The sequence below is a fragment of the Cicer arietinum genome, chromosome 2 (genome assembly GCF_000331145.2).
Source record: "Cicer arietinum cultivar CDC Frontier isolate Library 1 chromosome 2, Cicar.CDCFrontier_v2.0, whole genome shotgun sequence".
Lineage (NCBI taxonomy): Eukaryota > Viridiplantae > Streptophyta > Magnoliopsida > Fabales > Fabaceae > Cicer > Cicer arietinum.
In genome coordinates, this window is record NC_021161.2 from 19,222,007 (window position 1) to 19,237,302 (window position 15,296).

The 15,296-nt window shown below is 31.7% G+C and overlaps 1 protein-coding gene across 1 annotated transcript; it reads right to left on the minus strand.

Moving 5' to 3' along the window:
- Positions 1–7,652: 7,652 nt before the first annotated feature.
- On the minus strand, positions 7,653–12,875 carry LOC101508959 (uncharacterized). Its single transcript, XM_004514641.4, has 3 exons — positions 12,644–12,875; positions 8,683–8,888; positions 7,653–8,220 (listed from the first exon to the last, which is right to left on the minus strand). Exons 1-3 carry the CDS (start codon positions 12,743–12,745, stop codon positions 7,953–7,955), a joined length of 576 nt encoding a protein of 191 aa, XP_004514698.1. The 5' UTR covers positions 12,746–12,875; the 3' UTR covers positions 7,653–7,952.
- Positions 12,876–15,296: the final 2,421 nt, after the last annotated feature.

Genomic DNA, 15,296 nt, shown 5'->3' on the forward strand with positions numbered 1-15,296 from the left:
ATCATAACAACAGATAAATGTTTTCACCCTTAGGATTAGAATTAATGGTCGCGGCCGCCGGATGAAATTCATCCTCGCTCGCCGCACCATATTACTCACTCTCAATCGTGGGTAGCATTTGTGTCGCGACATATCCGACAACATACGAGCAAATAATTTAACAGATTATTTCACCGTCGTGTCCATCTGTCTCGTTCACATACCGCCACATTACGTTATTTTTTTAAAAGAAGAATTAATTTTTTTTCTTTACTTTAAAACAAATATAGAAGATATAATCCATGAATAAATATTATTATTATTATTATTTTTATTTTTATTTTTTTTCTTTCATTAATGTAAATAATTTAATTTTTTTATTATTCTTTTTGGGGTAAAACTAAATAAATAAATAAATAGTTTGTATATAATTAATTATAGGGTAACCGTTTTAACGGACGTTGTAGGGCGATAATACTTCCCTACTCGTAATCGACTCCCGAATCCAAATTTTTGATTCAAAAATATTATTTTAGGTTTTATCCAATTTATCCTTTAATAAAAATAAAATTGGTGGCGACTCTTTTTATTTTATTTTTTTCGCGGACAAAGCGGACGCGACACAAAGGTATTTCTTCATTTATTTATGAAATTCGATTTATGTTTGTTTTACAAAAAAAAAAAAAACGGGATTTTACAATTGAAATTCTTTGTTTTATGAATTTGTTTTAAAAAAAAAAATACACTCGCGCTGTTAAAAATCGGGTGTTACACTAATCCTTATAACCCCCTTCCAAAACCAAAATCAACCTTACAAGCCATCAAGTACCACTTTACTTTTAATAAAAATAACCTATAAAATAATTACAAAAAATAATAATTAAAAAATACACTACATCTTTTAATTTATATTTTAATTACTTTACTTTTAATAAAAATAACCTATAAAATAATTACAAAAAATAATAATTAAAAAATACACTACATCTTTTAATTTATATTATAATTGTAAGATTTTTGAGTTTCGTCTAGAGATATAAAAATCAAACTAATGATCTGATAAAGTCAAAAACAAACAAAAAACTCAAATCAATTAAATTGATCTTTTTTTTATAGGTTCGAGTTCAATTTGAATCGAACTAAATAAATTCAATCTATGTTGATTTGAGTATGATTTCACTTTATTTAAAATTGACCACCGATATCTGAATAAAATTATTAGACTATATTAGTAGTATTATCATGTGTTGTATTTAAAGATTTTTTAATTATTTATATATTATTTTTCATATTGTAGTTTAAAAAGTATTTACGTAATTTTTTTAACAGTAAAAAATCTATTGTTTGAAAAAGTAACTATTATATTTTTAAAATAACAATCTTAATTTTTATTAATATCAACATGATTGAACATAACCAAATCAACATATTATTCAACAATTTGAGTTTTATTTTGTGAGAAATATTGTAAAAACTCAACCAAATTAACTATTTTTTTTTATTTAGATTTGTTTCCTCTCTAAACATAACCAAATCATCAATATTTTATACCCATAACTCTATCTCTCCTAAATATATCCAACTTTTTGATCCAATTCATCATCATTTTGCAGTTATGTTTGCAAAAAAATTACGTATTTGTATTGCAAATTTACAACCTAAAGTTCTAATATTCAATAAAATACTATATTTAATTTATCACTTAAAATTTTAAAAACTCCACCTCAACGCCACTCATGATTGAATGACATGACAAATCTTAGTATGCAAAAAGACCAAAATAGGTGATGGGATAGCAAAATGATGGGACTAAAGATGACTCACACTAGGTCTAACGATGTTAGAACCAAGTATATCATCGACTAACCTTTCAATCTCATTGTTGACATATGTTAGGCCTCAGATACCCTGCCCTTCATCCCTGATCGCCTTCACATTGGATTTGAATGAAGCTGCTGCTCGTCAGCTCGTGCTAATTTTGGTTCTCCTTCAAGTGGAATTTTTATGGTTAACTCTGAAATTTGTTCGAATTTCACCAAGACTACACGACCATTCCATCCCCAACACCACATACACACCCCCTAATTCAAAAATGAAGAAATCTTTTTTATCTCCATTTCTTGCATGAGTAATTTCAATTGGGGACACGTTCCCTCACATGGAATTTTTCTACCATCTCCTACTACAACATAGTATGGTGAAGTTTCTTCTAGTTCTTATCTTCCTTCTTTGACTAACAATTTGGCACAAATGATATAGCTGCACTATGGTATAATTATACATTGGCATAAGGAAAATCAGTGGAGAAACAAAGCTGGTTAGGTGTGTTTATATTGGAATTGCAGTGTGCTGCAACATTACGATCATTACAACTTAGTACACACAAAGGTTGCATTAGCCCAAATCAACTTGTACAACTGAAAATTTACCTTAGCTATTGATCTTCAATTTGAGAGAAGGCATCGGACAAATATAAGATAGAGGTGCATACTTATCTGAAAATTATGAGAATTCCTCTCAAATTTAAGATAGAGATTATACTTACTATTTTTTTCAAAGAGTTCATGACAAAATCATCTTGCATTTTATCATAACTGAGTCTTGGATATCTTGACTTCTAAAATAAGATAATAGAGCAATATTTACACACTAAAATTACTATATAAGACCAGAATGAAAAATATATAATGACTTGATTGCTTGCTTTTACTCCATTCAGAATCGCACTTGCAGTTATAACTAATATTAAAAAAACTTTTTCACACATTTACTCTTGGCCTAAAAAGCATGCATGGTAAACAAATCAACCTTCATTGGTATGATTCTTTCGAGAAAAAACCCCTGCACCTGTTATTGTTCCTTATAGTTTCTATCCTTAGCGTGCTCTGTTGAATAAAGCTCCTCTATATATAAGAATATGCTATTATGTGAAACTAATGCGACCACGTCTGAGCTCATAAAACCCAACAAAAACAACTCATTTTATGATTCCACTGAGAATATTTGATATTGTTCAAATACCATGCAACACAATCCAACAATAACAGATAGGCTAATCCCTCATATCCAACCTCGATTAGAAAAGTTAGCATTAAGTATTGAACACATTTACAAGTAGATACTGACAGTTTAACTCTCATGCTTTAATCAAGTAGATACATAACACCAAAAATATAACTCTGTCATAAGTGGTAAGAGCTAGCATATAGACAATCCAAACACAACACTAAGAAAAAGTTGATTGTTGCCAAAAGACTAGGGTCGTCAAGACAAAAGATATCAAAGTATCCATCCATATTTTACATTTTGAATAAAAACATAATTGTATATAACACAACAACTAGCTTTCATTTTTAAGGTATCATCCATCATATTTTTGGGCCATCAAGACATTTAGATTTCATTTCACTTATCAAACCAAACTTGTATTCCTTACATTATGAATAAGGAGATCATAATGCATTTTCCCTCTAGGGTCATTGAGGCATCCATCACTTACAAAATCTATAGACCAGAGTATATCCACTGCTTTCTGCATTTGGGACATATACCGTTTTTTATGAAGACAAATTTCATCTTGCAATGATTCAATCTTTCCGGTTTTGTATATCCTGTTAAATTTTGATTTACAAAATGGATGGTTCTCTGGTTTTTGAAGCAGAAGATTGAAGGACTTGAATATATCAAGAACGATAAAATAGGTAGCCTGAATTCCTCGGTTATTGTTCATCTATCATCATTATTTTCCCACTTTTCCCTTTTCTCATAAATTCCTTCAAAGGCAACAGTCCTCTAAAGTCCTCTACCTCCATTCCGACCCCTTGCATGTCCATTTCCTCCTCTTAAAATCCATTACTCCTCCAAAACAACACCAAAGGAAGTTAGGGAGCAAACTTGGGGAATCTCCAAATTCGAACGAGTGCATAAAAACCATAAGAGCTGAGAAGGAAGACAACTTCCACAATCCAGCTCGAATTAAAAAGATTTCTTCTTGGCAAACATTGAGTTCTTTTCCTATAACAAATTTCACTTTTGCATGTGGTTTTTCTGGTCACAATTTTAATTTCAATGACTGCTAGAAATTATTTTTTGGGTTTGAAATGATGGGATTCTAATCACTGAGAGTGGAGAAAAACTGTGAGGTTTAGCATGTAGGAAATGTTTGAAAATCTGCATTTATTTCTTTGAAAATCATCCATTCTACATTTATTGTGTGGCTAATTGTACTGTGTTAAGAATTGAGGGAAAGTAGGTTAAATGAAATATACTAATTAATGTGTTTCCTAAACCCTCTCTAAATGTTATTCTCCATCTAATTCTCTATTTTTCCTCTAATTCTTTTTATTATGGTTGCCGTTGATTTTTCATTGTTCTGGCTACCTATGGTCCAAGTCTTCTTCTAAATGGGGTGCCTCTTGTCCAAGTTTTCCTATGATCGAGCTGCCTCTGGTCCAAGTCTTCTTCAGACCGAGCTGTCTCTGGTTCAAGTCTACCTATGACTAGGTTTCCTCTGGTCCAAGTCATCTTCTGACCAGGATGCCTCTTGTCTAAGCTTTCCTCTGACCAGACTTCCTTTCGTCCAATTCATCTCCTGATTGGGTTGCCTCTGATCCAACCCTTCCTCTAATTAAATTGCCTCTAATTCACGACTTCCTCTGATGAATGACTTCAAGCTAATATTATCTTCTATTTTACATATTGTTATGTTAAGGATTAAGTTAATTACTTGCATTTGAGGTGATAAAACTCTAGACTGTGAGAGTGTTTACGTCAATTAAAACTCAAAATTCAAAGTCATTTTAAAAAACTCTTACTTAGCCCTTAATATTAGACCTTTTATTAAAATAATTTTTTAAAATTTTTATTTTATTATTTTTGTAAGTTTAAACGAGGGAACTAATGAGCTCAATATTTTGTGAGTTTTAAATGAGGGATCTTATGAGTTCAATGTTTTCTCATTAAGCAGTATGTTAGAATTTTAAGGCTTTTTAAGTTGAAGAAATTTATTTTTGGACCTTTTTAACTATGAAAATTTTTGCTCCTTCAAGTATGTGAATTGAAACTAATAATTAGTGGACGAAAGTTAGATTTCGTACCCCTCAATTGGACTTATACCCACCAAAATGTTAAAAATTCAAATTTGGCCACTTAATTTTCATTCGATTAATGATAAAAAAATTACCCGCTCATCAAAATTTCCGGTAAGTAATGTTTTGTCCTCAAATATCTGGTAAGTAATTTTTTTTACCAAAATATCGAGGACACACTTTATAACTAGTAATTGCTGGAAATTTCATCTTTACAATTTTTGGTGGTTTAATTATTTACCAGAAATTTCAAGGAACAAAATTTCCGTTAGTTAACTTTACTCTAACGGAAGTTTCAAAAATTGAAATTTCCAGTACCTATTTTTTTTTTTTTTAAGTAAGAATGGAATGAAATGGGCTATTAGATGTGTAGAAGGTCGAACTCGAGAATGTTCAACGGTGTTTTCGCTCATCTGGTCCTCACTGAAAAAAAATTGAATGAAAAAAATGTAATTTTTTTTTAAATAAAAAACAAAAACTGGACCATAAATTTTAGGAACGAATGCAATTTCCGATATTACCACTGGAAATTTAAAATTTCTGATAGTTATTTTTCAATATCAGAAATTTCATTTTTGAAATTTCCGGGAGTTTCAACCGGAAGTTTGAAATTTCCAATAATGAAAAATAACTACTAGAAATTTCAAATTTCCGGTTGAAACACACTAAAATTTTAAAAATAAAATTTCTGGTATTGAAATATAACTACCACAAATTTCGTTCCTAAAATTTCCGGTAAGAGATTTTCTGAGAAAAAAATTTACTTGTTCTAGAAATTTTAGATTGTGGGTATCATCAAGTATTTTTTGCTTTTAATGTAGGGTTAAGAATATTTTAGTAAGTTTAAGCATAAATTTTTTAAATGAAAGAGTATAACTTTAAATGGGGAGTACCAAATCTAAAAAAAAATTCTGGTACAGAAGGATGTTACCAGGAAGTTTTAAAAAAGTTTTTCCGATAAAAAATAACAAAACATGTGTACCGAAAAACTTTCTTCAACTTTTCTGGTATAGAAGGTGTTTCTGAAAAACTTCATAGACAAGTTTTTCGGTACACACCGTTTCATGTACCGCCTGCTCCTCCAAGTCATCATATTCCATAATAAATCGTCGTCTTCTACAAGATGTTGTCGGACGAATCCTTTCGGGAGCAGTATCCATAGAAGATGAACATTATAAGTCACGTATTCTTCCAGCAATTTTGCCGTCTTTACATCTAGCCCTATCCACTGAAAAAAAAAATAGTTAAAATCAAACAAATTAAATAAATACTAATATAATAAAAAAAATTAAACAAACAAATTATTTTAAAAAAATATTTCAAAAAAAAAATCAAACTACCGAATAACTTGTGGATGATGTTTTCCGGAGAACTTTAAATAAGTTTCCCGGTAGTTCTGAAAAACATGAAATAAGTTCCGGTAGTTCTAGAAAACTTCAATAAAAGTTTTCTGAAAATGTGTTATATACTCGAAAACGTTTTTCAAGTTTGTCGGAATGATGTTTTGTACCGAAAAACTTGAATAAAGTTTTCCAGTAAAAATAATTTTTTTGACACTCACTTGTGTTTTTCGGAAAGCTTAAAGTGAGAAAATGAAAAAAAATAGTGACTTTTAATATATATGAGTATTTTAATCTTTTCATTTAAAATTTGGGAGTATATAAATAAAGGAGGGGTATAGGGTGAAATTTTCTAACCAAATATAAGGCTCGTGACTGGGGCCGGCCCACAATCGGTTACCCTGGCCAGCATAATTTACTAGCTAGTTATTGGTAAATTGAGAACCAATAAGTAATGGTATCGTTATTGGAAATTTTGAAACTTTCTAAATACTCTAAATTGGCATAGTATTGGAATTTGTGCATTTAATTTTTTTAAATCCAAAATTTATTTTTTAGCGTAAAAAATAGTAAGGGAGTATAAACAATATCTTTCCTATAATTTTAATTTGCATGAATGACAATGTAAGTCATTTTTTTGACGTTCTTCCCGGTGGCGCAGAATGCCTCGTTAATTTTTATCCACGAAACTTCACGACCACTTTTGTCGGATTTGATAACAATATAAAAGAAGACCCTAAAAGTATTTTACACTTTCAATGTCATGTTTCTCTGAAACCTGATTACATGCGACACATGCTTCCACAAATTTAGCTTAATATATCCTCTTCACCTAAACTTTGATATTAGTAGTATAAAAACTTCCTTTAAGCAGTATCATCCACCAGGACATTATAGACACCGGTTAACCAAGCAAAAACAAAGTCAAAACCACTGTTTTAAAAAGTAGAGAAAATCAAAGAGACAGTCATTGAAACGAACACTCAAAATTTGTTTGCCCCTTTCATGATTCATCCATGATCCATCATGCATATCCAGTCATTCCAACGGTGGAACTAACCCGGTTGGCCTTCTGAGAAAGTGGAGTAGTGGTTGCCTTTGTGAAGTACTATCTTTCTTATAATTTTAATTTGCATAAATGAAAATGTAAGTCATTTTTTTGACGTTCTTCCCGGTGGCGCAGAATGCCTCGTTAATTTTTATCCACGAAACTTCACGACCACTTTTGTCGGATTTGATAACAATATAAAAGAAGACCCTAAAAGTATTTTACACTTTCAATGTCATGTTTCTCTGAAACCTGATTACATGCGACACATGCTTCCACAAATTTAGCTTAATATATCCTCTTCACCTAAACTTTGATATTAGTAGTATAAAAACTTCCTTTAAGCAGTATCATCCACCAGGACATTATAGACACCGGTTAACCAAGCAAAAACAAAGTCAAAACCACTGTTTTAAAAAGTAGAGAAAATCAAAGAGACAGTCATTGAAACGAACACTCAAAATTTGTTTGCCCCTTTCATGATTCATCCATGATCCATCATGCATATCCAGTCATTCCAACGGTGGAACTAACCCGGTTGGCCTTCTGAGAAAGTGGAGTAGTGGTTGCCTTTGTGAAGTACATGTAGAAGTATACATTAAGAATCATGGTCGCAACGATGAAAACTGCTCCGGTAATGAAGATACCTTTCCTCAAACTTTCACAGGAGAAGTTCTGGGCATAAATCATTCCCCGGTATTTGGTGTGATAGGCATTCTTTGTTGCACCAGCTATTAAGCATGATTCTGCTACCAGAAAAGTGGCCCTGGGAAACAAAAAAATTAGCAGCTGAAACTAAAATGATTTTCCAGTCAAAGAGAATGAATGATTTCATAGATCACCGACAATGATTTTGACGTTTTAGTAAGACTAGGAAGTTTCCCATTAATAAAATAAAAAAATGGACATTGTGGAATAAAATAATGATTCCAAGTTTGTTATTTGCAACCAAATCTATAGCTAAAATGGCTGAGGATTATGTATAATAATTATAAACCAATCAATTAAACCAGCCAAGATGATGCAAAAAATGAAATTTCAAACTTATTAGCAAAAAACGAGAACATGTTACTTTTAATACATAATTTTCCATGAGGGGTGTCCGTCCAGTCACTCTAAAATGGCTATAAGTGCCGTTTTAATTAATAATAATTTCTGTATTTCCCAATGTTTCTTTTAAAAACAAACTTGTAATAGAAATCGTTGCTCAAGAATTCGGAATTCTTACCAAGAAGAGAGAAAATATATAATGGACCAGGCTCGATTTCCACCAGGTGTTAAAGGCCTCCCAAAGCACATGCACTTTGTGACACTCATAAGTAGTGATTCACTTGAAAGAAGAAACAGGAAAGCGCCCACTCCATAACCTGTTGCAACATCTGAATTGTAGACACAATATGTCTCATTTTTTACTGCAGTTGTGACAATGGTTCCCTGATAAGCAAAAGCAACGAAAGGAGGCCATGTTAATGCAAATTAAGAATAATAATCACAACAACTATTATAGCACATCATAGTCTAATCAGCACGGAGTGGAACATGCACCATAACATTCTATAAGAAGCAGGTTCCTACTCACTCTGAGGGATTATCTCTTTCTGTTATCTTCTCATTTCCATTATCATTTTATAAGGAGCATGGCTCCATTCCATTTTTGTTTCTTAGTCTCTTACAGATTCTGTTTCAGTATTATAGGGAATTGAGAGTTCATTCTGAGAAAAAATTTATACTTCAAATATCAATATATTTTGTCTATCGTCTCTGGGTCCTATCACATATAAAATGCTACGAATAGAACTGGTGGTATCAATATATCTTAATATTTTTTTATTTTAACGTACCGATTTGTATATTAAAACGTACCACGAACCGAAACAGCGTATCAACTATGTATACCCGCACGTACCAAATACTTTGAAGATTACGTACCGCGTACCACGTACCAAAGAGAATTGCCAACCAGGTGACTATGGTTTGGAATTGGTGTTGTGGGACTAAGAGGTCATAGGTTCGATTGGTAAAATTAACACCTTGCAAATGTATGATAAGAAATACTGCATGCATTCAACCCACAATGAATCCAACTCTCCCTAAATCCCACCATGGATGGAACTTTAAAGAACTAGGATGGAGCTCTATCTTACATTACGACCAAATATAGACCATATACCTCTAAAACTCTCCAAGTGGTTTGATATACGATTTTTCTTATCTCTACCTCTAACTATTGAGATATCCTCCATCTAGTCAACACTTATTTCTACTACTTAAATAGTTCTTCACACAATAAAGGTATATAGTACCTGTTAGGAACCTTTTTTATGCAAAAAAGAATTTTTTGAATAATGGTGTAAAAAACAGATTCAAACGACTAAGTATGGTTAACAAAAGATGATTTATTATTCATGTAGTGAAGTTGAAGGACAAGATACTAAAGGTTTACAGTGAAAATGATAACCTTGCACTAAAGGCTACCTCAAAGCCCTCTCCTTTCTCACTAGAGCACTCTCTAGTTTACAACTTAATTATTCAAAGCTATCCTTCCCCCTACCAATTGACGACTATTTAGAGACTTTCTAAGAATAACCAAAATAACAACTCTTAACAATCACCTAACTAACTCATCAACTTGCTAACGTCTACTAGCAAACTCTTAACTACTCCAATAATCCGTAAACTATAAACTAAAAATACACCACCTCAGAAACAACTTTGTCCTCAAGGTTGCAATCTACTAAAAAGCTTTCGGGTTGAGTAGTTTTTGCAAACATAAATGATTTCCCCAAGATCGCACTTTTGAAAAGATGAAGACCTATCATCATTTTTGAAGAGATGCACAATAGCTGACAGCAGACCGCATCAAACAAAAATTGAACAATACTATAATAGATTGGACTCATTAACTCAAGAATTGGCTCCTATATAAAACCCACCACTTCTTGGGCTTGGGCCCAAATACTAACATCAATGTGGGCTAGATCCAATAGGGCAATAGCGGACCAATTATGCAAAATGCCCATTGTGCCCTATCCTCTATCATCATCGCCTGAGCCAGTTCTCATGCGAATAGTGATGCTGTCGTGTCGTCGGTACCCATGTGCTCGGTGGCCACAGCGACCAATTAAACAAATATATGAAAACTATCGTCTGACAGCGGTGGAGGAGGAGATAAATCAAACTAAGAAAAAGCAAGAATGTATTCACTATTAATAATCCCTTTACCCACGAAACTGAATTATGAGGTGGGGGAATGAGTGTGCATTTACTAATATGAACTATCGTTGTTGTTCCTCCTGTGACCAACTCACAGTCAACAGCCTATATGCTTCTTTTGCTGCCTTGGCTTCAAAATCAGCAGTTGTTAGGCCATTATTGCCTTTGTTTTCTAGTTTTCCACCTTCCTCTGCAACTAATTTCTAGTTCACATGGCCTTTTCCAATTGAATCTTGATCCGAAACGATTTGCTCTTCGTGCTTCTTGGTTTCTGGACCATTATAAGGGACCGTTTCATTGTCTTTTGGTTTCAGGCTCAGGAAGAGCCCTCGCTGGTGTGCTGGAGTTCAATGGCTTTGGCGGCGGCGGTGGTTTATCCCTACCCACTTGCTTCAATCTTCCTTGCTCCATACACGATTCCTTACCAATCAATTCTCCTGCAGCTTGAATCTTTACTACGTAATTCTTGAAATGACAGGTTTGACGAAGACATGAGTTAGGTCAGAATCACTCCAAGGGTTTCCCCTTCACAGTAGAGTCACTACTCTACTCAACAAACTTTATAATATTCAAAAGATATCCACACTAACTACATAGCTCCTTATTTATACACAAAAGGCCTAACAACATTATAACAAACTAAGTATTATTAACTAATTCTTCTAATCTAAGTCCTAACAGGTACCCAAAAAAATAAGAAATGAAGGTTCTCTCAAAGAAAAAAATTATAAGGATTAAATTTGCTGAACTTCAAAAAAGTGGGATTCCATTCAATTCAATTGACATGACAACATGATTATATTACTTGCAATACAATTCTCAAACACGGCCTCAAGCTTACAATCTTACAAATGAAGCTTTCCCAATTTAAGAAAACTCGTGGAAACAGACATAAGTGATGATAGCAGTGCTTCAATTGCGAAGAAAACATCATTTGCAGCACAACTGTAGGCAGCCCTGACTGATTCTTAGAGATGCAAGCTTTCAAGAATTACTATAACAAACTCTGTTAGATGAAGGTTGTACCGGAGAAGATTGAGAAGCAGGAACAGTCATTGGGATATTGGGATCATGATCTTGTCGGGATGCAGATGTTTCACAATGACAACAATGGTAGGTATTGAAAGGGTGAGCACTATCGTCTTGAAGAGGGAGGATGGAGGACTGAGATAAGGAATAAGTAAAACAACTGATGGAGAGACTTTTTAGTACTTCACTTAAAAAATGGAGAAATTTCAAAGAGAGAAACATCAGCAGAAGTAAATAAATAATATAATGAAGCAGTGTAACATGAAGGAATCTCGATAATTCTCGATTATGTAGAAGGATTTTACTATGTTTTCCTTGGGAGAGATTGAACAACAACACTTGGGAGTCACATAATGAACCTGTGGTTCCTTTCAATGAGAAAGGGAGAACATGGAAAAGCATAAAGAAGTTGATTTTCAACATGACAAAATCACATCATAGAGATGATTGGAGGAAGATAGAGAAAATGAGAAATTATAAAACAATTATTGATAAAGTTAAGTGTATTTTGGTAAAAATACATATTAATTATATGGTTTCTTAATTTATATGCAAAAACCTTAAACAACCAAAGATATAAAATGGAGGGAGTAGACAGTAAAATGCTACTATCTTAATGTTGATGATATTCTGGGTTTAATACACAGTGCCCTCTCATAACCACCATTAACAATTTCAATAAACACAATCAAATTAACTAGTACAATATCAAGAACAAAAGTTCACAAAACATAATAAACCTAGCACTTTTCTTCTTACATGGTAGGCAAACCCAAACTATAATAGACACACAATCTAACTTAGATCGCTTTCAAATTGTCAAGTTATGATACAATTTTTTCGCACAAAAAATAGAAATAATGTTATCTAAGTCGAAAGACAAATAAAAAAAGAACAATTACAAAGTAAAATAAAGGAAGAGAGAGAAAGATAGAACAGTAGCTTACAACACTTCTTCTTCTCTCGGCGGCAATGGCGAACCCAAATGCGACTAAGCACAAAGCAACCACTAAAAGGTGGACAAGAGTGGAACCTCTTCCCTCTGCCATCTTTTCTTTAAGAACTTCTTTCACTGCGAAATGGGTTTGTGAAGCTACTGAGTATATAGAGAGTACACAGAGGACAGTGAGGAGATGAAGCGGAAAAAAGTGAACAAAAAGAAAGTGATTACTACTTTTTTTTCAATTTGTAGTGTGAAAAAGTAATAGGAGAAGGAGGAAAGTGACATCCTTGTTTCAATAAAGTTATTGTGATAAAGAAGGGGAATCTTGGACACACGCGAGAAGTCCGAGCGTGGCGATACGCTCGATACAAAAGTTAAAGACTTGTTTGAAATTATTTGTGTGAACTGTGAATGGGATTGTCGGTGTTTATCACGCTCCTTGTGGGGTACGATCTCGAGACTATGCCCGAATTTTGGATTTTTTTCTTTCTTGAATACAAAGAAGTAACTCTTTTCCAACATAATTGAATTGATTATTTGATGCATATTAAAAAGGTTTAATAAATAAAAATGAAAAAAATATTATTTATATCAAATAATTTTTGTTTGAAATTTATATATTATCAATGTTATAAATATATAATAAAATATATTAATTAAATTAAATATTAAAAAAATATACTTAAATAACTTTTTTATAAATGAATCAAATATTTTATAAAAAAGAAAATACCTTCTTTCATAAATTCAAAACTAGAAAATTTATATGAAAAATAATAAAATTTAAACCTTCATGAAAATCATGACACAATTACCAATTTATTTTGTCAATTTAAAATTTATATATTTAGTTTATTAGTTGAGGATACTAATCAATTCCAGAAGATGACTGACACCTTACACTTGAAAGTGAGAAAAAGTTAGCACTTATAATTGTTATTCATATATACGTCAAGTCTATTACAAAAGTGTTATGGTCGTAGGACTCAACAAAATTTACATTTTTTATTGATATATTATCATTTTTAGAAATAGATAAAATATTATATTTAAAAATTTTAACACAAAATAAATTGTTTAATAGATTAGGCTAAACTTTTCAAAAAAACATACAAGACTAACAATTAAAATAAATAAATAAATACAGAATAACATAATAAATGTTACTTTTGTTTATTTTGCCTATATTAACAAATGACTATAATTAAAAGAGTAAAATATTTATTTTATTAAATTATTCTTTTTAACTATTGATGTTTTTTATTATCATAAATGTAAAGTAAAATTAATATTTTAGAAGTGATGTACTTCATAATAATTGAAGAGTACAAAAACCATTTTCTCAAAAACCATTTCTCAAATAATTGAAGAGTACAAAAACCATTTTCAAACCATTTTTTGAGATAACCAAACTATAAAAACTCATTTTCAAACACACACTTTCTTTGTGTTCAAACTTTCTTAACAAAATAGACTTGATCATTTTGTGTTTTTTGTTTTTTTTATAAATTTTTAAACATAACCAAATAGAAATATTTTAGAGTTATTCTCACCATTAAATCGGTGTCAACGGTATCGATTCATTTTCAAGACTTAAAGAGTTAATTGCATAAACATAGTGGTTATACAATTTTTTTTTCAAAGTTACATACTTAAAGAAAGCTCAATATTTCAATTAACAACTTTATGAATTTAAAATTGATAACTTCATTTCCAAACTTATCTCATTTCTAAACTATCATCTCGATCAAAAGACATCAAATGGACATAAACCAATTTTTTATAACTTTAACTACTCGGATAATTTAATAAAGTTTTTATCTTCAGTTTCAACTCATTTATTTTAAAACAACTTATTACATGACTCAAACATATCTAAAATTTAATTTACCCCTCTTGATTCATCGCATAACAAATTTAACTTAACAATAAGGGTTCAAACATACCATTCCATGGAGTAAGCCTATATTTTGTTGCAATCACTTCTTCATGACAATGAACTCATTCGAATGCTTTGAAAACTAATGGCAATGAGTTGACAGGGTTCTTCAACTGATCATGGACAAGCGATTTTGGTATGTGGACCGCATTGAGAATGTTACTAAAAGGAAAAGAGAACAAAGGGATAAATGTGACAAATATATAATACTAGGAATTTAGAATGCCAATAAAATAGTTAGTTATTTTTGTTACTTTGGTCCTCACAAAGGTGATTTCAAATGTGTGTCGTAGAATGCGTCACGAATTTATTTGGAATGTCAAAATATTTGGACAAGACATCAAACTAACAAATATTTGAGAAAAAACTAAAGTCCGGGACAATAGTGAGTGGCAGATGATGATTCAAGATTTTTTTTTTCATTCTTTCAAGGATTATATTTACAGCGCCTGTCACTTTCAAAGATCAAAATATGTATTTACTCGTTCAAATATTAATCACAAAAGAAAATGAATATATGACTAAATGACGTATATTTTGTTGCAATCACTTCTTCATGACAATGAACTCATTCGAATGCTTTGAAAACTGATGGCAGTGAGTTGATAGGGTTTTTCAACTGATCATGGACGAGCGATTTTTGTGTGTAGACCGCATTGACAAAGTTACTAAAAGGAAAAGAGAACAAAGGCACAAATATGACAAATATATAATACTA